The following is a 26,281-nucleotide window of genomic DNA, read 5'->3' as shown; positions in this document are numbered from 1 at the left end:
TCCAGGGCTCAGAGAACTTGTCTGTACAAGAAGTGCTGAAGGCCCCAGGGAAGAACAGAAACAAAATAAGGACAGGAGCATTATTCACTGGTCCATCCAAACACTACCCCTCTAGTCTTCTTTTTATTTTATTAATTATGTTGCATTGTATGACAAGGTTTCATATGCTCTGGGATGAACATAACACTCCAGGGTCTCAAACAGGGTGTCTGTTGTTCAAATCACATCAGAAGCTTCCACAGCTTTTACATGTGGATTTGCAGATTCCTTGCTTCCCCTCCCCACCAGATCTACTGGATCTAAATCTCTGCATAGTGAGGCTCAGATATTCACACTTTTAACCAAGATTTTTTGGAATAGTGCTGAAACTTATTAACATTTGAGAAGCATGATTTTACTTTGACCTAAACCTTGTTGGCTGGCAGATGCTATGGGGTGTTTTCCTAGACTTATTTCTTTTCATATTGAAAACCCTGATGAAGGATTTTTTTCATGTAGATAATACATTCAAAGTATTAACTATAGAGTAGAAGCCAAGAAGGGACTCGGGGCTTGAAAAACAGAAAAGATAAATATTTTAGAATCACAGTGAACAGAATAAAATTAAATAGGACAAAATCATGAGGGATCCTGCAACCTAATGAAAGTTGGGCATTACCAGCATGTGGGCAATACTCACTTTCTCAACTTACACTTCTCTCAGTATCTCCTGAACTCATTCCAGTAAGGTGTTCATCCCAAATCACTCCATTGAAACTGCTTTGGTCAAGATATCAATGGCTTCATCATTGCCAAGTTCAGTTCTCATTTTGAATCATCTATCTGCTCCACTGACATACCTGAGCCATCTACCTATCTTCCTTCCTTTTGGAAGAACATTTTATTGAAGTGAAATATGTATAAAGTTCATAAATATTAAACGTATATGCAAATGGATGAATTATCACAAATTAGATACATGTGTGTAATCACTGTTCAAATTATAGAATATTATCAGCATTCAACAGCCTCCCGAATGACCCTGCTAATCATTATGCCCAAAGTAGCCACTAATCAGTATCACTACAGAATAATTTGTTTTCAACTTCATATCAGAATAAAAAGCATATACTATTTGAATACTCTTTAATTTCATATTCTATTGCTCATATTATTGCATGTACCAGTAATTTTTTTTTCATTTTAGTGAAACTATAGGAATAAACCACAATTATCATTCATTCTATCACCGGTAGATGTGTAAGTCAGTTTTGATATTTTGAATGAAACTTATGAATATAATATACAAGTTCATTACCAAATCTACTGTTAAAATCTATTACTAAAAATTATTTAAATTGCTGTGCCATTCAACTTAGCAGATAGAGTCAAATGGTTCATTCCCACCACCAGGGTAGGAGAATTAGCTACTCCATATCCTCACCAACAATTGGTACTGTCAGTGTTTAGGTGTTTCTCCAGTGTTGTGGTGCAGTGGGTTCAACTGCCCGCAGTAATGCATATCCATGCATATCCAAGTGCCAGGTCAGGTCCTGACTGTGGCTGGACCCAGCCATAGCATGATGACAGCCATCTGGGAAATAGACTAGGGAATGGAAGATCTTTCTCTTAGTGTCTGTGTCTCCCCCTCTCTTTCTGGCTCTTTCTATTTAGTTTTCAAATAAATATATTTTTTTTAAAAAACCATCTTGGGAAATAATACTTTGCCTTAAATTTTCTTTTATCATTTACAATAGGAGAACTTCACCAGCTTTCCTTTGATTATTAGTACAGACATCTCTTTTTCCCATGGTTTTAAAACTTTAAGTTATTTTGTATTTAGTGGGCCTCTCTTACAAGTAGTGTATATTTGCATTTTGTTTTGATTCAATCTGACAATCTCTGTCTTTTAGCATCTTGTCTATGGAGGATTATGTCATTTAATATTTTACTAGACTACAACAGATTGACATAAATTTACATTTACTATGTTACTATTTTCTAACTTTTTTGATTCTGTTTTTCCTCTTATTGCTTTTTTTTAGAATCAATTTTTATAATACTATTTCTTCCTCCATTAGCTTATTGGTTATACATTTTTATTAAAAAGATGCATTTATTTTCATTGGAAAGGCAGATCTACAGAGAGAAGGAGAGAAAGAAAGATCTTCCACCCACTGGTTCATTCACCAAGTGGCCACAATGACCAGAGCTGAGCCAGTTTGGAGACAGGAGCCTGGAGCCTCTTCCAGGTCTCCCATATGAATGCAGGATCTCAAGGCTTTGTGCTGTCCTTGACTGTTTTTCTAGGCCACAAGCAGGGAGCTGGATGGGAATTGGAGCAGCTGGAACAAAAATCTGTGCCCACAAGAGATTCTAGCACATGTAAGGTGAGGACTTTAGTCACTAGGCTACCACGTTGGGTTCTATTGGTTAAACATTTATTTTAGATGCCAGAAGTTGTTTCAGACTGTTATATAGTTAGTCATTATTTTGTTGGCAGTGCAAATATCTTAAATACCTAATCCTCATTTAACTACCACATTTGAGCTTTTTATGATATTGTTTTCATATATTCTAAATCTACACATATTGTAAAACCCACCAAATGTAACATATTGTTGGAACAGTCAGTATTTTGTTACATTGCCCATGTATTGATCAATTCCAGGTCTTTGTACCACCCTTAACTGCTGTGTGGTGTTTCCATCTGTGTTTGTTTTTTTTTTTCTGCCTGAAAATCCTGCATAAAGTAGTATTTCCGCAGCAGCAAATTTCCATTAGTTTTTATTTGGATAAAAGTATCTTAGTTTACCTTCACTCTCGAATATTTAGATTGCTTTAATTTCTGAAGAATACATTCACTAGATATTGAATTCTAAGTTGAAATGTTTCAATATTTAAAACTATAATTCCAGAGCTAACATGATGGCAGAGCAGTCTAATCCTCCATCTGCAGCACTGGCATCCCAATATGGTTGCTGGTTTGAGTCCCAGCTGCTCTACCTCCAACCCAACTCTCTGGTTATGGCCTGGGAAAGATGCAGAGGATAATCCAAGTCCTTGGGCTACTGCATCCATATGGGAAGTCAAGAAGACCTGCATGCTGTATTTTAGGTTCAGACTTAGTAGCTCAAGTCCCAAGTATATTTATATTTTCAAACTCCAAACTATTCTAGTTCAGAGAGACAGTTACAAGTCCAAGATTTGTTTTGTATTCAATTGCTCTATCCATGAGTCAAGGAATACTTCAAAAAAAAAAAAAAAAACTTCTTTTTGTGCTTAGAATCATGGTTACTATCCTGGTTATGTTCTAATATCTAACAGAATTTTACTTTATTTTCATATTTTTGTTTTATTTATACATTTTATTCAATTTTAATTGTCATGGATATGATCATTCCAATCATACCAAGAGCATAATTCCTTCCTTCTTTATAATATGTTGCCTCCAAAGCCATATTCTGCCTATGCTAGCCAGCCCTTCCTTCCAACCCTGTATTAAGGGCTCTTCAATTCTTACACCTCTTCTCCACTCCATCTACCTTTATTCTTCAGGGCATCTCATTTAGCCATACAACTTCTAACGGCAACTAACCTCTGAGAATATCCTATGTTTTACTTATTTGCAGGAGGATCACCCGTTATAATTTGACCACAAACTACTTATTTGACATCCCCACTTGCTTATCTAGTAGGTAACTCAAATTTGCATTGCCCAAATTAATCATTTGGTTCTTCCCATACTGTAAGTCCTATTCCACACAGAATTCTCCACACAAACTGATGAAAATTCTTTCCAACTTTTGAGATGTCCTAGCCAAAATCTTCAGTGATTACAAAATTATTTATAAAAAGGAATAAATTTCATGCATTTCATATATACAGTTTTAAGAACTTTACTCTCCCTTCTGCTTTTCTTATTTTTCTTTTAATTTTTTTCTATCATGCTCCTCTTTTAAGACTTCAGTAAATCCTACTGATTGATTCTTTAAAATGCATCCAGATTTTCAACCACTGTCTCCAATGCTATCATTGAGATTGGAGCACCACTGTATCTTAGCCCTCAGTCTACTTCAAAAGACTCCCTTATTATCTCCCTTTTATTAATAAAAGAGAGTACAAAGATATTTTCAAAATATATGTCCTATCACCCATTTACTCAATATCCTGCAATCTCTCCTTATCACTTAAAGTAAAACAAAACAAAACCAACAATGTCCTCATCTTTCTCCTTAATTTTTCTTAGTTCTTCTCCTACTTTTTGGCTTCTCCATTTATTCTGCAAAGGATACACTACTCCCCTTGACCTGTAAGCATATCCTGCTTTAGGATCCTGGCACTAAGTATTCCTTCTATCTGGTATATTCTTCTCCAAAGTATCTACAAGCCTCACTCCTCATCTTCTAAAAGCCTTTCCTCAAATGTCTTATTTTCATTAAAGTCTACTTTAATACTCTATTTCATATAGAATCTTCAAGGACATCATATTATTTTTGTCACACTATTTATTATATTCCTAATATCCGAAATATCTTCTCATTTTTATCACATCATATCCTCTGCCTTTGTCTCCTAAAATAGAACTTGTTTAAGGATATGGGTCACTGTTGTCTCGGCTTAATAATACATTTCAAACACTTGGAGTAGCTCTTGGAACATAGTTTTCACTTGGTTTTAAATATAGTAAGACTTAGAATTTCTTACAACCTTGATTTCTCAATGTACCTACAGAACATTAATGGGTATTCAATTAATATGTCTTTGGAATAAGGAAATGAATGAATAGGTCAGCTACTGTGAGTTTTGATTTTGAAACAGTAAGATTTCCTTCACAAAATGAATATTAAACATAGCGATACCATGTTGATTTGACGGAATTAAAACATGCGAAGAACTAGCACAGGTTAACCCACACTTGTGACTCTGGCATCCCACTTGGAGCTCCAATTTTGAGTTCCAGCTGTTCCATGTCCACTCCAGCTGCCTGTTAATGTACCTGAGAAGGCAGCAGATCATGGTTCAAATATTTGACTGCAGTTGCCATTTTAGGCATGAACTAGCAGGAGGATGATCTCTGTCTCTTCTTTCTAGCTCACTCTACCTTTCGAATAAATTAAACATATCTTTTATTTAAAAAATTGAACAGTTTAATATATTCTTTATAAAAATGACAATGGTGATTAAAATATCATTAACTAGAATCTAATGCTAGGGACACAGTTAAAAAATAGTATGTACACTATTATAAAACATTTGAATTCAAAATTTATAGGGGTTTCTTAAACATTATATTAATAACTGAAATTTTTTGGTGTGGCTTCTGCTCTGTTAAATGTGGGATGAAGGAGAGCATTTCCAGCAAGTTCAGCTTTAAGAACACACATGAGTCCACAAGGAAAGAACTTTCTTGGGTTCCAGTCCTGGACACCGTCTCTAATTGTATAATGTGCAGGTTTACATACATACAATGTATGTATGTACAGACTACAGAGTGGATTTTCAGTTTTCATGATTCTATCATTTGTGAATTCATCACTTTGCTCAATTTTTTGTAATTTCCTTAGCCTTAAGTATCAATATTTTTAGGAATTTCTACCATTTGGAGGCATACATGTTGTACATAAAACATCTCATATATGAGTTGATGAGTATATTCCTAGTTGAATTCAATTAAAGCAATGCTCTACCTTCTCATGCATTCTATATTTTCATTGGTTCTTTCACTGTTTAAAATAATGAGCCACCTAATCAAGGTGAAGCACACGGAGGATGCTTCTATCTTGTTAGTTTAGTAAACTAAAATTTCTAGGTTATCTCCCTTGGGAATTCTACATCAGAAGATAAGAATGCCGAGTCCTCATAGAAAGTTCCCAATGCATTAAAATAAAGAAGACCCCCTCCTTTAAAGAGTAAGTTTAGTACAAAAATTAAAAGCAAAACTCCAGGGTAGAGAAAATCTGGGCTCAGATTGATTCACCATTGCTTCCTGCCAATGATATCACCTCATAACCCCACTGATTTATAAAGTGAGGACAAGAACAGGACCGACTTCACAGAGTTGTGACGAAGCCTAAGTGCTGTTCATAGGGATATAAACTGACATGGGGTTGATACATTGTAGGCATACTGCATTTTACGTAAGCATTCAACAGTAAGAACTGTGGACTATGAACAATAACAATGTAAACAAATAATAATGGCCAATGATTATGACTTGACTTCCACTAAAAATAATCAAACTAATAGTCTGAATGTGGGATATGCATCAATATCCACAGAATCTCCATGTATAAGTTCCCTTCTACTTCACTCTTCTATCTGCAGCATTCTTTTACAAGTCCATGGAATTCTTGTTCTGACATATCACAAACAAATTTTTATCCAGCCAAGTTTGAATGTCTCCTTTGCTTCACAAGGGAAGCGGGAGGACTAAGGGTGAGGAAGTGGTAGAGAGAGGCCAGGATAGTGCTCTCTCCTTCTGCTTCTATTGGTCCAGAGCTCATTCTCAATCTCTCCTCCCCAATCTCCAGATGCATGTAAAAGGATCCTGAGACTAATTTTGAAGTGACTACCTGACAACTTTCTGTGAAAATAAGGGATCCAGATTTTATATATATACATATATGTATATATATATATACATGATTATATATATACATGATTATATATATACATATATATATATGCTATTTCATAACATTGGTTCATAAGAGCTAGAGGACTGTTGAAGATTGTCTAGGCAAGGATGAGACAATTATATGTCAACTAGACTAGGGCCAAAGGGTAATCAGTCATTTGACTGAAAATTATTATGGGTATGTCAGTGATGATATTTTTTTATGAAATTAACATTTAATCAAAGTAAAGCTTATTACCCTTCACAATACTATATTTTGAATACTCTTCTCATCCAGTCCATCAAAGGCTTGAATAGAAAAAGAAGGCTGAGTAGAAGAGAAAATTTTTGTTACTTTTCTGCCAGAATTTGGGACACTGATGTTTTCCTAGTTTATTCAAAGCATTGGCATCCATCTTGCAGATGGCAGATCTTGAGAACTGTCAACCTCCTTATAAATCCATATAAAAACCTTATAAAAATGTCTCTCTATTTTGTGAGTGCACACACATATACATACATTCTACTTGTTCTTTTTCAGGAAAGTCAATACATTGGAGTTGGTAAACCCTCCCACATCCATGGGAGACACTCCTCCCTGAGGACTAATGGAACTTGCTATTGCATCCTTTTAAAAATGCGGTAGACGGTGCTGGCCTCAGGAACTGGTTCTCCTAACTCCTGGCCCAGGAATTCCATCACATCTGGAAACCTCCATTCATACTTTTTCTGGGTCAATGCAGACTTTACAGACTCTCAGAGAGAAACAGAATGAAGATCTCTTGGGTTACATGACACATTCCAGGCCACAAGCATATTACTGCTAACCTTTGAATGCCAGCCTTGCTAGCTCTGTGTCACTGGTTAAGCTATTTAAAATTAGGAGGCTGGCTTTTCTCACAGGGAACAAGAAATAATTATAGAATTTCAAAAAGGATGCCATCAAGATCATATGTAAAGCATACAGCATGCTATGCAGTATACAATAATGTTACAGAAAAAAAAATTCATGACATTTGTCAAAGCAGTAAGGCAGATTTTATTTAAAACTCACAATTAGTTAATGAAATCACTGTATGGAGCTCTGCAGTGTTGGAGAAAGATTGGGCTCAGTTCTAAACATTGCACAGGCATGTGGGAATTTATGGCCAAGGAGCATAGAGAGTGGATGGGAAATAAATTATTACGAGGAAATGTCAGGGTAAAGAAGGATTCCGACTAAACCTGACTAATAGGGTTCTTACTGTAAACAGGCTGGAGGGATCAGATATCACCTAGGGGTGGTAGAAGAAGAGGAAAGCAACTTAGAAGGACCCATGGTATAACTGGACAATGCAGAGGTGGACATGAATGCCCCAAGTCTGTCTGTGAAGACAGCAGTGAAGGGAAAGCTCCCTGTCAGTAGGCATTAAACACTGTCACTCAGACCACTGCTGAGCTACTTCTGAACATACCTTCCCAAGTTAATACTGTCTGTTTACTTAGAACCAAGCGATGTGGATCACACAACAAACAAGTAGTGTCTGCCTGGATACTCACCAAATCAATTATGCCAATGTTATTCCAGCCTTGCATAATAGGGAGAAAAGAGATAAACATGGGGATGACCCAGCAGCCTCCCAACATCAACGCAATGCGCAGAGGGGTCATCTTGTTCCTATAGACCAAAGGCTGGCAGCAGATGGCATAATACCTGGAGAGAGAAGAGAGCAGGTGGGGCCGTGGCAAGCAGGAAGGGAAGGGAGAGAGAAGGGAGAAAGCAGGTGTGAGAGAGGGAGTAAGAGAGAGGAAAAATAAAGAAGCAGCAGAGGGGAAAGAACAGAATATACATGAAGAAGGAAATGCAGAATAATGACAAATAAAAAGGGAGATCATGAAGCAGCGAAAGGAAAGGAAGAGAAAAAGAACAGAGGAAAGAAAAAAAGCAATTACACAATAATTTGTTATACTGGCTAATGAGTATCTGTTAATACAAACATATACTTTGGAGCATGCTGAAAATCACTGCCTAAAGTCAGTGAATCCCACATCCCTCTTCACCTCTCAGAGCTCAACACACCAAAGGGTGTCCAGCAGCTTCTATCCTGCTTTTGGGCCTCCATGCCCAATCTCTGTATTTCCTTCCTTACTGCTGGATATCACTCAAGCATGTGCCTATACCTGAGATCCAACAATTTTGTCTCAGACCTGCTCCCTTCTGGATCCCTACTCCAGGCCCATGTTCCTTAACTGTGATCCAGAAATTTCGCTTCTTTCTGCATCTGACATTTCAAGGGTGTCCTGAGGAGTGTCCTGTGAGGAGTGCCCTGGAGACTGCATTTTGACCAGCAAGAATTATTATTGTTGTTTGCCAAACACTTCCCGTTTCCTCACTCCAGGCTTATGTATTTTCCGACCTCCTTAAGTTAAGTGGAGCCATGGGATTTTTGTGTCTGTGTGTCCATAGTCATGAACAGAATTGACATGTACACATCTAGCACAGACTAGTTAGTTTTGTCTCTAATGTCAAGAAAGTAAAATTTTAAGTATTTCTTGTTCCATCATTCCATGTCTACACCCCGTCCTCATTTACCAGGCTCTGATCCCCCTCACCAGGTACCGATCTCTTTCATGGCCATCACTAGTTACCCCTTCCTGAGTTCACACTCTGCCTGCAGCACCAGCTTTCCTCCTAACTCCCTACTGCAGATTTTTCTAGCTTTGGGGATCATTCTTCCACTCCCAGGCATGGCATGGAAAGAAGGTCTGTGAGCTATTTATCTTCGGGAAAAGCCTTAGGGCGAAGTCTGTTCTTTAAGATTTTATACTAAATGATAAGTCATTCCCTCATAGCCCTCATTTTATTCACTTTGTTAATTTTCCTATCTCTTTTCCTAATTCAAGTCATAAGCAATATAACAGCAGTTATACTCTTTTTGTTAAAGATTTATTTATTTTTATTGGAAAGTCAGATATACATTGAGGAGGAGAGACAGAGAGGAAGATCTTCCCTCTGCTGATTAACTAACTCCCCAAGCAGCAGAAACAGTCAGAGATTAGCTGATCTGAGTCTGGAGCCTTTTCCAGGTCTCCCATGCAGATGCAGGGTCCCAAGACTTTGGGCTGTCCTTGACTGCTTGTCCAGGCTACAAGTAAGGAGTCTGATTGGAACCAAGGCCACCAGGATATGAAACAGCACCCATAAGGGATTCTGGTCCATGCAAAGTAAAGACTTTAACCACTAGGCTATTGCACCAGGCCTACAACGGTTATACTCTTTAAAGAGAAGATGGGCTGGGTTGGCAAAGGGAGTAAAATGAGAAGGAGAACCCAGTGGTGGAATTTAAGAAGTGGGTACCTCAGAAGCTGGGAGGAGGATATGCTTCTCCCAAAGCATAAAGGAACATCCAATCACACTGTGCCAGTAAGCTTGGTGTGACTGTTGAGTCTTCCTTTACTCATTTTCTTTTAGAGGGTAAATTGTCCTGACCTGGGTCAGAGCGCAAGAAACAACAGACGAAGCGGGTGGGAGAGCACTTGCTCAGGAATTCACTTTCTCCGTCTACAAAACTGACATGGTGGCAAAGTGCTGCTGAAGATGGTTCAGTAATGGAAAGAATCACGATCAGCTGATATTTTCTCTTCTTGGTTTATAAGAAAATTACATCACATTGGCAAACTTCTCAGAATACCAATCAGCATGAGAGGTTTATTAACACAATGAATGGTGAATTTGAAGTGGATGAAAAGTCAGAAAATGGTCCTGACTTTTGATGATTCCACTTAGGTCATTTTCAATTTTGATGGCACAAAAGTAATAGGTAGCACCCAGAAAAGACCACACTTTGAATTCTGCATTTGGATCTTTTCCTTGGCTCGGGTTATGTGGTAGGAGAGTCCCCTGTGATGCTGGACGGCAGCAATAAGCCCTAGCTCCCAGTCAGCTCCTCAAGCACAAGGGCAAAAGACTGGTATTGTCAGTATATTGTGATGACCAGTAAAATAAATGCGCTAAATGAATTTTGAAATGCTATTTTTAGCTTAAACCAGAGAGTCCCTGTACATTTTTTTTTTTAAAAAAAGAAATCTGATCCTTTCCTCATTTTCTACTTAAAGGGTAGATTTTTTTTAAACCAATTTTAATCTTGTCTCATTTCCCTTAGTATAGCATCCCAACTCCTTTGGAAATAATGTCTTCTCTGTTGCCACAGAATTAATGGAAAAGTAAATGACAGGATTCTGACTCTCTGCCCAAGGCAGGACTCCATCAGATCCTCTCCTGGGACTCTGAACACCTGATAATAAAGGGCAGGAGGTCAGTGAAAGTCCCTTGACTCCAGCACTAGCCCCTGGACTACTGGAGTTCAACTCTCACTCCTTCACTCTTTGGGAGAGATGTTTTTACCTTTCACATCTTATCCTTCAGCCCTTTCTTCAATTAAATAACCCACCTCATATCTCTCCCATACATTCCCTGTTGCTTAAGCTGGCATTATAGGTTGAACTGTCATCCCACTCTTCCAAAGATTTGGAAGGAAATCTATACAGAAACATTTTACAGAAAATAATCAAATTAAAATAAGGTCTCCAGAAACAGGTACACAAGTGCACAGAGGAAACACGGCTATATGAAGACAGAGAACCGGGATTAGGCATCTATATCCAAACACCAAATACTGTCATCAAATCAGCAACTCAGGAAAAGGTAACAAAGAATTCTTTCCCTGAAGTATTCTGAGGAAGGATTTCTATGCTGACACCTTGGTTTCAATCTCCTAGTTCTAGAACTGTCAAATAACACATATCTGTTAACCCAGGCCAAGCATAACTTTATTATGACAGCTCTAAAATATTAATATGGTGAGCTGAATGCAGTACACTTATGTCCTTTAAAATCAGAATATGTAAAAGAAGATGGGGCTGGCACTGTGACATGGTAGGTTAAGCCTTGGCTTATAGTGCTGGAATTCCAAATGAGTGCCTGTTTGAGTCCTGGATGCTTCACTTCCAATCCAGCTCTCCCTTACAGCCTGGGAAAGTAGCAGATGCATCCATATAGGAGACATGGAAGAAGCTCCTGCCTCCTGGCTTCAGATCAGCTCAGCTACAGCAACGGCAGCCATTTGCAGTGTTAGCCAGCAGATGGAAGACCTGTTTCTCCTCTCTGTATTTCAAATAAAAATAAACCTTAAAAATATTTAAATCAGAAAAGTATTATTTTATTTTAATTTATATTAAGTTAGCAAATGGTGGTAGTAAGGCTATGACTCAAAAACTATCCTAGCTGTGTATATGCTTTACTTAAATATTGTCTCTACATAATCTTCAGTTTGAAACTCTTTCTTGGCATAATAATAACTTGACTGATTAATATTATTAACTCAACCAGTGTCCTTTGTCTGACCGCCAAAGAACTTGCAAATTTCCTTAGCAATTTTGCCTGTTAATATTTTACAGGCACTGAAAGGGCAGTTCATAATAAAACTATTGTTTCTGTCATTGTTGCTATTTTTTTCATTAAAAAATCTAAAAATATGAGTAATTATTGAAAAAATGAGGTAATTTATGACTGCTAAGAATCATGAACACAGAAAGTCAAATTGATATTGTGAATCTTACAGTCTCTACTCCATTCTGAATTACATGCCAATATCTATAATTTGTATTATATTACATAGTATTTGCAATTAATTTTGAGAAATGAATTCTATAAAGTCATCCATTTCACAAATGAAGAGAGAACCAAGAAGAGCTGGGGATTTGGCCAAGTTCTTACAAGTGGTTAGAGATGAGCTGGCATCAGGTCCTGACAGTGTTATTCAAAGATCAGGACACTCACTTTATCACTATCACTTCACACTGCTACTGCTTCCAAATCCCAAGGGATTTATTTTAATTCTCTAGAAGCTACTTTAGAAATAGTCAAAACACAAAAATACTGAGCCTTAGGACTTGCAGGGTGCTCAGAATTATGAAATCCCCAAATCCTCTCTAAAATGAAGTGCACACTCAGGCCTGCTTCAATTTGTCCAGGACTATGGATTCACTAAGTCCGATCACAATCCTACACTCACAAATATCCTGACTTTAAGTAAGTTTCCTCTAAACTAGATTTCTTTTTATAACTAAGTTTTACCCCCTAGTTTGATACAGAATTCCTGGCTTTTTGTTTTATTTATTTATTGTTTGTTTGTTTTGGTCATAACCAGGAGGCTGATGCTACTGGCATCAAGTGGTTAAGGGTGCCACTAAACTCTACATTGAATAAGGCAGCTCCACTCACTGAGGAATTATATGGTCTCCTAGGTTAACAGTGCTGAGACTGAGAACTGCTGGTTTATTTGATCTGATTTTTACTCATAGAAGAGCTCCATTTCCTCTGTATCTGCTATGATGTGTCATCACTTCTTGAGAAAAGAGTGCCACAATGGGAACACAGCATTATACTGAATCCTTCATGGATAAGAAGAAACAATTGCATTATTTTAGACACTGCCGACCATAACATAACACAACCTAAGAAATACTGAGAAGGAGAAAACATTTGTTCCCTCTCCAAGAGCATATGATCCAGGACAAAAGATGGGGGAAATCTACCTTTGACCATAAAATCCAAAAGAACAGTTGTTTAACTTGTTCACTGCCGTATCCCCTGTCCAGTCACAGTCATTGTATCTTTCTGTCTCTCAGATAGTTTTTTTTAAAAAAGCAAAATGAAATATAAAATGTACTACCAAGTTTTGGAGATGTGAAATATCTTGTGACCCTTTAAGGATGTTAATAGGCTTTCTCTAATAAATGTTGTTTAAGTTGGATTTCAGAGACTGCTAAGGATGGTAGAGACAGAGAAAGCTGTTAGACAGCATGAAGTCCCAGAGAAGAAAATTGCATATTTGAAACACATATCCACACTATATATCCACCCAGTCATAGAAACACAAAAGGATACAAAAGGTTCCATATTGTAGGGTGTTTGTGAGAAAGTACAAGAAGTAAGCCTGGAAAGACAGGCTAGGACAAGTCTAACATCAGTTTTCTCAAATCTTATTTTGTACCAGAATCACCTGGAGAATTTATTAAAATGCACCTGTTGTTAAGCCTGGAGTGGGCCTCAAAATTTTGTAATTCTGCTATGTTCCCAAGTGATGATGTTGCACTGAGGACCATACTTGGAGAACCACTGTCTTGGAAGTTTTTTGTTTGAAAAGATTTGTTTTTCGATCCTGTTATTGATACTGTCTCAACACATGTGTTTCGAAAAATTGAACTTGCATTATTTTTAACATATTGTTTACTCAATACTATGTCAATCAATTCCATAACACTATATATTGTTGCTGGCGTTTTGTTGGGGCTTTTAACTGTTCGGGATTTTACTCTGTTAGCTTTGCCTTCAGACCAGGGAAGGCCTCCCCAAGAAGCCGTTGAATGTTATCAGGACAATAAGATGCTGGACTCAATGCTGGGTGTGTGCTTGCAATGAAGGAATCTCAACTGAACTTGAACTGTGGTTATGCCCCATGGGGGGAGGGTTGTGGGAGGAGTGGGGGAAATCCAAGCACCTATAAAACTGTATCACATAATACAATGTTATTAACAATAAAAAAAAATTAAAAAAAAAAAACGAAAAAGAAAAGATTTGTTGTTTTGAAGGGCCCAGCACGGTAGCCTAGTGACTAAAGTCCTTGCCTTGTATGCACTGAGATCCCATATGAGTGTTGGTCCATATGCCAGCAGCTTTGCTTCCCATCCAGGTCTCTGCTTGCGGCCTGGAAAAACAGTCAAGGATAGTTCAAAGCCTTGGGGCCCTGCACCTGAGCAGGAGACCAGGAAGAGGTTCCAGGCTCCTGGCTTCAGATTGCTCAGCATCAGCCATTACAGCTGCTTGGGGAGTGACTCAACAGATGGAAGATCTTCCTCTCTGTCTCTCCTCCTCTCTGTCTATTTGCCATTCCAATAAAAATAAACAAAATCTTTAAAAAATTGTTTTGAAAGACAGAATTAGTGAGAAACAGTGAAACAGAGCAAGAGAGAGAGAAAGATCAATCAATCTTGCTTCTGTAGTTATGGCTGAGTCTGAGCCAGTACAAAGCTAGGAGCCAGGAGCTTCTTCTGGATCTCCCATGTGAGTGGCAGGGGCCTAAGCATTTGGGTCACTTTCTGCTGCTTTCCCAAGCACATTAGCAGGGAATTTGATCAAAAGTTGAAAAGGCACGGCATGAACCAGTACCCATATAGGATGCCGGAAATAGACAATTAAACAACCAATTTCATCACAGTGCAGATCCCTACCTTAAGAGGTTTTAATGCTAGGTCAGGAAGACTTACACAATCTTGTTAACTGAAAAATAACTAATGCAATTAAAACCGCTGTATGTTTTTCCAAAGGAGCTAAACTACAACAAACTTAAGAGACACAGTTGTTGATTTATACCCTGGATGGACTGTGTTCCAAAGATAAGGAATGCTGCCTCATCTCAGGCACAGATTAATGTGTAAAGTCTGTTCTCTCCCTCTCTAGAAATTTCCTATCTTTTTAACTGGAAAACTTTTACAAAGAGCTTAATTGAACATTTAAATGCCAAGTAAGGTTCCCAATATTCAGGACTGACTAAAATGTAGTAGGAATATTTACATATACATAATTTCACATGTAAAAATTTCAAAGTATCGCTCATAAAAGTCCACTAAAATTCCCACTGGCAGGCCAGCCACAGATCCTCCATGTGCAAATGTGTGATCAAATTACTTTTAATGTGGGGACACATTTTACTTTGACAACTCGTAGAAGATAGCGTGCATTTTAAGCTCCATGTAAATCCCTTCCTTGCTCCTCCTGCAATTAAGGAAAATAGTACCTCCCAACACCTTCTCAACTACAGGAAAGTAAAGCAGCAAAACAACTTGGAACTTCAGACTTTCAGAACCAATGGGGACTTTAGCAATCTGCTTTATGTCTCCATAACTGTATACAAACGCCCAACTATTTAAATCCCACATTAGCTCTGGAGTCAGTTACTTAACATCTTACTGATCTAGTGTATTAATTTGTGCGATTAGGATAATTAAGGATTTCTGATTCAGTGTGAGAATTGATAAAGCTGGTTTGTTAAAATGTATCAAGATACTGGAACATAAAACTACTCAACACAATGATGAGGATACATTTTAAGCACTGTATTATTAGGTGATTTCATCATTTTGCAAACAGCAAGTGTACCAAACTAACCTACACCTATGTGATGTAAATCAACTACTCAATATAGCCTTAGAGGCAGTCAAGACACACAATAAATATGAGACTGTTGTTAGTACAACACAACATACTCTTTCAGAGTAAAATTTTGTGTTTTTATATTTCAAAATAATAATAAAAAGTAAGATTTAGTGTAAGCACAAACCAGTAACCCAGTCACTTATTATCAAGGATTATATACATAATTTTTGTGCTATGTTTTTACAGGACTGGCATTAGAGTAGGTTTGTTTACACCAGCATTAATGTTTGAGTAACGTGTTGTAGTAGAGTTTCTGAGGTTACAATGTCACTACGTGATATGAACTTTTCAGCTTCATTATGATTAAAATTATTTCCATAGTCTATCATTGAAAACATTGTTAGGTATTACATGACTCTGTATGTGCGTATGCACATCTGCATGTTTTGTGCTTAATGTATAAATGAACTCAAATTCATTTAAGTTTGAATACCAAATGATCTAAAAATACAATAATGAAATCACTTGGTTCAGCAGCTCTCCTATCATTGATTCCAAGGAACAAACAAAACAAATGAATTGCTCTCCAAAGGGAATTGAAAGCATAGAAAGCATAATGTCTATGCACAATGGAATTGATTATTTGTAAGATGTAGTGATCACACACTGTGTTTGAGCCACCAGGTTTTAGGGCAGGTGTACTTTACGGTACTAAACCACAACAGGGGGAAGCGATCATCTGTCATCCAGAGAAGTGCAATGCACCAGTTCGGTAAAAGACCTTGCTGTAAAAGGTGGTTCCTGTTCTTCCCCTTTTAGGAGTACAGAAGAGTGAAAAGCACCAGTAGCTCCAACCTCTTTCCTGCAATTACCCAGGAAAATTAAGATGACAGAGACTTGGAGGACCAGAGAGTAAGAATCTGAAGGATTACTCAGAGACAGGAAGAAGAACTGAGAATGTAGTCACAGAACAAAACAGAATCTGGGTTCCAGGAAGAAGAAAATGCAGGGGCATGAGGACAGGAAAAGACTCCTTTCTGTCAGGTCTTGGAGTCAATAGCTCAAGCCTTGGCAGGTTTAATGTTTAATGTTTCATGTCTGCAGGTTTAATGTTTGTTATATAAATATTCTTCTGTATCTTTCTGATAAGAAAATATAAAGGAATGTTAGTAACACCTGGCTAGAAGAGGTCTTTCTGAATTATTATAGACTAATGGAAAGAGATAACCCACAAAAAATGTCATTGAAAACATCTTGGCAGGGGGCATCCTAAAAATACACAGAGGTTACCAAGATACATTTCACAATATGTACGAAGTAACCACCTGATACTTGTCTCACTGGTTCTTCCAGACTCAGTGTAAGGGCCTCATCCCCTGAAAGTTATCTCTGGCTCCTCAAAGCAGATTAGCCTCCATTTCTACCTTTTTCTTTTTTTAAAAAAGCTCTTCGTATAGTTCTGTGACATAGCATTTCTCTAATTGCACTGTAATGTCCACTTTACTACTATAATTGCTACTTTTCTAACACATGCACTACCCGTTTGTTAAGGGCACTCGTTATAGCAGGAAGCGATGCTTACGCATATCTAATTCCTGTAACAACTCAGCAAGGCAATTCTCAGCATCCTCACTGGAAATACAAACAAGCAGAGGTTCGGAGAGTTTAATCCTCTTGCTGGATTACATAACAGGGACATAGTAGAACTGTATTCTATACCCACAAATGCCAAAAATCCCTGCCCTGCAAATACTGGTAAGTGGGGCAAGGCCTCACAATGGCGAAATCATTAAAGAAGAGGAAGGAGAATAGGTAGCACTCTAGAAACTTTTTGAGTTGAGAATATACAGGAAAAAAAAGACATATTTAAAGTTGAACCTGGCATAGAAGATAACATTCAATAATACTTAAGATATTGTAATAATCCAGAAATGGAATGGAAATGGAATAAAAAGGAAGAAGATGTATTTTTCAGATATTTGTAAGTGCATGGCTGCAATTTAGCATCTAGTTGACAATAGCAGGTAAGTAAAAGGTGACCTCACAGAACCGCATTTAAATGACTAAGGGATGACTAATAGATGTGCCTTTAATGTACAAAGCGGAAGACGATAGTACTTCATGCTGGAAATTTCCACTTGGAGCACAGAAAGATGCTTATCACAATACACTGAGCAGGGAGGTAGAGATAGGACTCAGAGCCCAGCGCGGGGCAAGCTGAAGAAGCAGCAGAAGCAGACATGCAGGTAAAGCCGACGACGGGATGAGAATTCCAGAGGAAACACAGGAGATGTCCAGAGCTGTAAGGCTAAGGATGTAAACTTCAAGAGCACTCAGCTATGAGCAGTGCCTGGGAAGGTACTCAGAACAACCACTAGGAATTTGCATCTGCAAAGGAAAATAACCATGGAACAATGCTTGTAACTACATTAATGCAATGCTTGGAGCATGCCATGTGCCATTCTATGTACTGTACACAGACTCTGTGAGTTATTCATTGTATATCCCAAAGGGAAGTATTTTAGAAGCAAGGTGAAACACCTAAATTTGAAGCAACTTTCCAAAGAGCACACAATTGGTAACTAGTCAAGCTCAGATTGAATCCAGGCAGTCCAGCATCTAATACCTTATTCTTAACTGCTTTACATATTGAGATTCTTAAGAGAACAGAGAACTAACATCAAGGTCATTTCAAACAATCACAAATCACATCTAATGCTCAACCATACATGCAGCAGCTACCACATGCGACTCACCAGAACATAAGAACAGACAGGATAAAGCAAATTCTCAGGACATTTATAGTCTGTATGAGATAGATTAATATACCGGTTATTAAAATGAATAATAACTGAGATGCTTATATTCAAAACTCTGAGATCAGAGGGGAAAACCACAAGTACAATCGGTCACTAAAGGAAGTGACACATCTTGTATGAGTGTCGAAGAACACTGAGTACTTACCAAGAAAACAAAAGAGGAACTCCAGGCACCAGGGGCAACATGGGGTTAGGCAAAACATATCACATTCAGGGAAGAACAGATCACACATGGGTAGGAAAAACAGACTAGGGACATGAAGGGAAAAGCAAGGAAAGGCATGGCAAGAATTAAGCCTGTATTAATAAGGTGCCTCAGAAAACTCTGTGTTGATGCATTTTGTGGCACTGCGGCCTCATACCTCATCCCCTACTCATTCTGCTACACATCCCCACACCCTCAACTGATACATTTCAGCTCTACTTCTTCAGGATTCTTCCCTTCTTTAGAAACAAAATGCTTTTTCGACTTCTCTTCCTTACATTTCAATGGCCACTAGTTTTACTGTAACTACAAATTTACTCTCTGTGTTATCCATGAGACTAAAAGCTCTAATTCAGAGCTGTTCCATTTGTTTACCAATGTATTTCCAGTGCCTAGAATGCCTGACAGCAATTACTAAGCACTCCATAAATATTTGATGAAATGAATATAAAAATAGCAGTTCATGTCTTTCGAACCGGAATTTGACTCAATAAATGTTACTATTACGTATAGCCATGAATCTGGTCCCAAAGAGAATTTGAGAAGAGAAACCTTAACGATGCTTTCCTTGATAAAATACATTTCAATTCTATTGGGAAAACAAATGTAATTGTGTGACACAAGTTCACAGTGACAGACATTTTGCATTTATACATTATAAAATTGAGTTTAACTCCAGGGAAATCATTTAAGAAATGCAGACACATTTATCTCCAGCACAGGATAAAATATGCAGGCTTGGAGTTGAAATTATACATTTTACAAGTCAACATGTTTAAAAGAAAATCTGTGGTTAAGAAACTTTTGGGGGATTTTGCAAATAAACAGGTAAGGTTTCTGATCTGTTCAGAGGAAAGATGACAGACAATTCAGTCGGACATATCAAACAGGAAAATCCTGCAGTGCTATTGAGAATTGTATCCTCAATGAAGTGAAATACACTCTAAAAGGGAATTTCCACCTGATGACAAATATAGGACAAAGGACAGTATGTTCAGAGAAAGGACATCAGAATGACTGAAGGTGAAAAGCATGGGTACAGGAGACCAATAGAAGGATTTTGGAATAGGTGGCCTAACACAGATACTTGGAAATGATACATCTCTTTTCTTATTTTGGAGATACTAAGATAAGCCTTCCCTCTTCAGTCAATTGGGAAGAAGTTGGTACCTGCTCTTATCTTTCTCACACTCCTCTGTGCAAGGCAACTGCCATTCTTCCACATCACCTGCTACTGGTGACGTTGACAGTCATGATCTCACTTCCACCCTATATCCAAGATGTGTCATGCCTAACCCACAACATTCCTGTGGGATAAAGTATCACTGTTGAGAGTGGGAATACTTGAGAGGCAACTGGCAAGTTTCCCAGGCTAGTGTAAAAACAATGAAACAGGATCATCTGATTTAATCTTATTTACAGTAATGAGGTTTTTGATGTCTCCTATCAGAGAAAGCAACAGAACTGCTGACAGCTTGAGGACATGATGATTGTCCAATAATTGATTGCCTGATATCCAAATCTTCATTAATGCAGTCAATCACTGGTTAAACATCAATCTCCCCAGGAAAATGTAAGTTCTTTGAGGGAGGAGTTTTCCCTATTCAGAACTGTGAATTTTGTCCCCTTAAGGGAATGAGAGAAGTTTAGGAAGAAATTACAGAAATGATTTTAATCACAATTGCACTGAAAAGAAGAATAATTTTGATGGAACTGGAAAGGATTTCAGCAAGGGAAAAAGAGCTGAGGAAAAATTGAAAAGGCACACAGGTGAGAGGGGCAGAGGGTGGAGATGAAATCCTGAGATGGCTGGGCACAAGTAGCTGCAGAAAGAGAAATGCGGCTAGGGCCTAGAGATGAGCCTGGCAGAAGACACGAGAGAAACGGGGGCGAGGACAGGAGGAAAACAACGAAAAGAAATTTCATCATGCTCCTCAGTGCAATGCACAGCCATAGAGTGGTTTAAAACAAAGAGCGGTAAGAGCAGAACTTTCTGCTTAAAAGACAGCTATTTGAACTTAGGAGTGACAGGTGAATTACAGCAGTACAAAATAATTTGGTGAGAGCAATTAGAAGGCTGTTGCAGTGATTTATGCAAGAGATAATATGTTTAAGGTTTGAACTGGGATGACAGAGAGGTAAAATAATACAGCAACTTTTGAAGAAAGAAAAGGTGCAGGACTTGTCATTACTTAAATGTAGAGCATATGTAAACCACATTAAGAATTACAATGTGGGCCATTCACTGAGGAGGCCCAAGTTTGGTAAGAAAGATCATGAGTCACAAAGTTAATTATAAGAAACTAAAAATAACAACAGCTTTCACTTGTGTTTAGTGCCGGGCCAATGCGATGCCTTATGCAATTTATTCCTAACTGCAGTCCTATAGAATATATGCTATCTCCTCTATTTTTTTTTTTGTTGTTGTTGTTGTTGTTGAAGAAAACCGAGATTCAGAAAGGCTTAGTATCATTGCCATTAATAGAAGTAAAAAACGTAGAGCTCTTCTTTCTTTCTTCTTTCCTTCCCTCCTTCCTTCCTTTCTTTCTTAGATTTATTTATTTTTATTGGAAAGGCAGATTTGCAGAGAGAAGGAGAGTCAGAGAGAAAGATCTTCCCTGTGCTGTTTTACTCCCCAAGTGCCTGCAATGGCTGGAGATGAGCTGATCCGAACCACAGAGTCAGGAGTGTCTTTTGGGTCTCCCAGTGCATGCAGGGTCCCAAAGCTTAGGGCTGTCCTTGACTGCTTTCTCAGGCCACAAGCAGGTATCTAGATGGAAAGTGGAGCAGCCAGGACATGAGAGCCCAGCACATGCAAGGTGAGGACTTTGGCCACTAGGCTACCATACTGGGCCCAGCTCTTCAGTTCTAAAGCAGATGGTGCTGAATGACCGACCAATCCATACTGTGTCCTGACAATGCATGCCTACTCAGGCAAAAGTTGGAAATTTGGAACTGTGAGGTTTAGGCTTCTCAAGGAAGTTCCAGGCCTTCTCTTAGCACTTCCCATGGTAAGCTTTCTACACCAGGTGGGTGGCTCGACACTTTTGCTCATTTTTTATTCCCTACCTGGGGCATTTTCTTCCCCTAGATTTTGCTCAAACCTGAAGGGCACCTCCAGCTGCTCTAGATCCTCAACAGTGTCTTTTCCACACTTCCATAGCACTTTAAGTCTAATTTCTCTTTTCTGCAATGATCACACATGTTACCCTGCAGACTTTCAATATATTTTCTACTTCAATTCACTTTGTTCTCTAAAATATGAACTTTCATGTAATATATGTTGACTGTTTTAAAATGTCTTTAATTACTGAAATCATGTTGTTGCAAATAAACTTAAAAAAACCCTCAAATTTCAAACCGTGATGGGTAACAGTTCTGGCTTTTGGCCAATAGTTCTATTTTATATCATCCTTATAATCTCTAGTGATAGGATCATTATTTATATGCATGAAGCTTAAACACATTCAACCGTATGTTCTCGGCAGAGCAGTTTAAATAGAGCAGGTCATACATCTGCCATTCCAATTAATAAGTATGTGTATCACAAGATAAGACATCAATCTGGTGTTGCCTTAGCTGGTTTCAGTCACTAAGGTCCTCACCCATGTAAGCCTCTATGGAGACCATGACTTTAGTTCATAATGGTTAAAATTACACACACACACACAAACCATGATTTCTGACTCTAATCACCTATTTGTTCTAGTCCTCAATGACAAAAACAACGATTTATTTCAAGACTTGGGGAAAATTTGGGTCTGTTGGATTACTAAAGAGGCACTAAGAGAACGTCCCTGATAATTCTGATAATGTTCACCCCACACTTTCTTTTGTGAAACCACTCTTCATATGACTGTACTGACAGAAGCGTATGTTCTTATAGTCATTTGATTTTCAAATTACATTCAGCCTTTCTGATTGAATATAAATGATCAGAAATTGGAGAATGAGAAGTGTTGGTACAAAAGAAAAATATCCACCTCATATAAAAGAAGCAAAGATGCAAATCGCTAGGTCCTGAAGTCATACATGAACAGAAAGAAAAAAAAAATATGCAACAGGAAGGAAATGACAGACCTGGGTCCAATGACAATTATGGAAGATTTTACTATTGCTTTAACTTTCTGAGAGGCAATCTTCACTTTGGAAGCATGCATGTAATCATGCATTTTTAAAACTACGTAAGTGTAGTTTTTCAGGAAAAGCATGGTCAAACATGAAGGTACTACCATTGTGAGTCACCCCTGCGACCCACTGAGCAGATGTATTAATTCCTAGCACTCAGCTCCCTCAGAATTTTGCTCATACCATCACTAAATGACTGAGAGCACTGTATAAACAGGGTCACTGATAGCTATCACTAGCTAAACTATAAACTCCTTGCAGGCAGGTTCTGGATCTGACCAGTCTCTGTATCTGCTATGCCTTAGGGAGTACCTGACTACAAAGGGTCCCTCTGTGAAAGCTGGATACTGACTGAGCAACAGAATAACCCCAAATGCACTTCTCTGAGATTCATACTAGCTAATGAATTAAGGAAGAAAGACTTAGCCCAATATCTATCAGGTCACTGTCTCCAGCATGGAGTACCACACTATGCACATTATCTGTCCTTACCTATCCAGAGAAATGCAGCACAGATGAAAAATCGAGGCTGTTGTGAGCAGGACGTCTAAGGATGTCCGGACCAGACAGAACATTTCCCCATAAATCCAGATGTCTTGAACCAGCTCAATGGCACCAAAGGGCATCACCAGCACTGAAACCAGCAGATCCGCAAAGGCAAGAGATACAATGAAATAATTGGTTTTTATCTTCCTGTAAAGAAAAAAGCAAAAGGCAGGAGTCAGGAGAAGGGACAAGGAGAAAATGTCAGGGAGAAAAGAGACAATGGAGGAAAGGGGAAGTATTGAAAGAAGGAAAAATGGGAGAAAGGGAGCAGAAAAACCACATGGTGAGACTGCCTCCCCTTCTGTAACATGGCTGAGAAGACACTATATATCCAGTTTTTTCTGGCTTCTGAGCCCCACTTTCCACCAAACAGGAAGCCCTCCCTCTGGTAACCCTGACTGGATCTGAGGACCCTGTCTGAGGTGCTCTCTCCTTCAGATCTTACACAGCTGTTCTCTCCTCAAACTATTGGCTGCCCTCTTCCCACTCAGCCTCCTCATGACTGAGTCTTCTCCAAGAATTCTCCCAGGGTGACTCCCTCACAACTCACCTCAGATGTCACTTAACACATTTACACTGACAAAGGTGCCTAGTAATTGTGACAATGTCAGAATTGTATCTTCACATTTTATTTGCCTCATCACTGCATTAACACATGTCGTGCTTAGAAACTGCATCTTTTAAGCCTTTAATAGCCCAGTGGCTTTAAATCTAGGCTGTGTGCTACATCACCCAGTAGATTCTATTAAGCGTTGATATGCAGGCACCAGTCCAAATCAACTAGCTCAGGAACCCTGAATACTGAATCCTCCTACTATCTTTAACAACTGCCAGACAAAGTACAAGATGCCCAGTTAACTTTGAACTCCAACAATGAATACTTCTTTTGGTGTAACTACATCCATAGCGCATAAGACATGCTGATATCAGACAGTAGTACTTTGAAAATGTGTTCAGGTGATTCTAACTGCAGCCATGGTTGAGACTGATAAAACAAAAAGAAAAGACCCAGATATAATTCCTAGATTGGTCATTAGTCAACCATGCTTTCCGAGAATCACCGATAAACTACAGACATGACACAGGAAAAAAAAAAAAACCCACAGTATAGAAATACACTGAAAGACTTAAACACTGGTTGCCTCACAATTATAGTATTATGTGGGATTCCTTTTTCTCTTCTCTATTTGCTTTAAAAGCTGTCCCAGCTGTTCCTTTGTAATTATTATAGAAATGCTTACATCCATGTCTCCAGGGACAGTGCAAACTCCAGTCATGTTTGCCAGGGAGGTTGCCTCTTGCTGCTCACCTGAGCTGTCTGTCCCTGCACACAGCCACCATCACCAGCAGATTTCCCAGGATGGCCATCAGGATAACAGCTGAGAGAAATGTGAGCAGCACAACCTTCTCCACTGATCCGAAACCCTCCTTGGAACTGAAAGACATGAACACACAAATGCAAAGACTTGAAAAGATGTAGGACATATAGGAAAACTAGAATTCATCCTTTCCTTGCTGACCTTAGGAAGGTAATCACAATTAGCAGGTGCAACATATATTTATTGTGTACTAATGTACGTCAGGGAATGTGCCTACCACTTGGTATGCTATAGTGGTTAGCTGCAATATGAAGAGGACACTGAGGTTCAGGTAGGTAAGTTAACTTGGCTGAAGTTGCACAACTATTCTCTGAGAACTTGCGACCTTCCTTCCAACCCTTAACTCAGCTGGTACTCAGAAACGTGGTTGGTTGATCTCTGGTTTGCACACCTAACCTATTAGATAGATTGTAAGCTCAACAAGACATTGATCCCCACTGTTTTATTCACCAGTGTGTATTCAATGTGTCATTCATATTTATTGGGTGAAGAAGAGATAATGCTAAATAAAAAAAATGTAACTTGAACCAGTGTCTACATGAAAAGAAAAAAGGTTCATCCTATTTTCCTTACCCTATTTCAGGTCATGCAGGAGCTGATGTTCATATGTAGATTGCCTCAAGAGAGAGAAGTACATGGTGTCAAGGCTGTCACCATCAGTTCACCCAAACGATTTACTTTGATTCTGTGACAGTAGCTACCAACATGTTCAAGAAATCCTTTCACTGTTCCTAGCAACCTTCTCTTGGTGCCCAAACTATGTCTTCTTTTCACAGTATAACTTATATGTTTCTGTTAGTGTTGGCATCTGATTGGACTCTACAAACATCACCTTCTCAATGAAAACATTGCCTTGTATTTCACTCAAAGTGGGTGGCTCCTATCAATGAAAGCATGATCTCTGTAGCTTATTCAGAAGCTGGTTGGAAAGGTTTTTTTGGTTTTTTTAAGGGTACCAAAAAATGTCCACATTGATGAAGTTTCAAAGGATCCTAAAACTCCATACTGAAACCTCACATTTCAAAATGGAAAAAAAAAAATGGAGACTCAAAGGGTAACTGAGTTGTTGAAACATGTTTGTGGCTGGCCTCTAGAGCTGCTGCTTTTCCTGTGAGCCCTCAGTGTTTTTTGTTTGTTTGTTTTGTTTTTTAACTCCTCTGACAGAGAAACAAGAAAATGACTTAGGGCCAGTACTGTGGTACATCACACTAAGCAGCAGCCTGCAACACTAGCATTTTGTATTGGAACATTGGCTCATGTTCCTGCTTCACTGCTTTAGATCCTGCTCCCTACTTAACATGCCTGGATAGGCAGCAGAAAACTGCTCAACTACTTGTGCCATTGACACATATGTGGGAGACTTGGATGGAGTTCTTGGCTCCTGGCATTAGCTTGACCCAGACCTAGATG

General features: G+C 38.5%; 1 protein-coding gene across 1 annotated transcript in view; it reads right to left on the bottom strand.

Moving 5' to 3' along the window:
• Positions 1–26,281, bottom strand: part of HTR4 (5-hydroxytryptamine receptor 4) — a 105,449-nt gene that overhangs the window by 17,258 nt on the left and 61,910 nt on the right. Inside the window, exons 4-6 of the mRNA XM_040977063.1 lie at positions 24,802–24,927; positions 23,439–23,639; positions 8,138–8,291 (exon numbers count right to left, since the gene is read on the bottom strand). Coding sequence (XP_040832997.1) covers positions 8,138–8,291; positions 23,439–23,639; positions 24,802–24,927 — 481 coding nt within the window. The remainder of the gene's footprint in view (positions 1–8,137; positions 8,292–23,438; positions 23,640–24,801; positions 24,928–26,281) is intronic.

This window comes from Ochotona curzoniae, unplaced genomic scaffold (genome assembly GCF_017591425.1).
Source record: "Ochotona curzoniae isolate NIBS_2020 unplaced genomic scaffold, NIBS_Ocur_1.0 contig_1, whole genome shotgun sequence".
NCBI lineage: Eukaryota > Metazoa > Chordata > Mammalia > Lagomorpha > Ochotonidae > Ochotona > Ochotona curzoniae.
The sequence above is the reverse complement of the archived record's forward strand: the minus strand, read 5'-3'. Positions and strand labels throughout refer to the sequence as shown.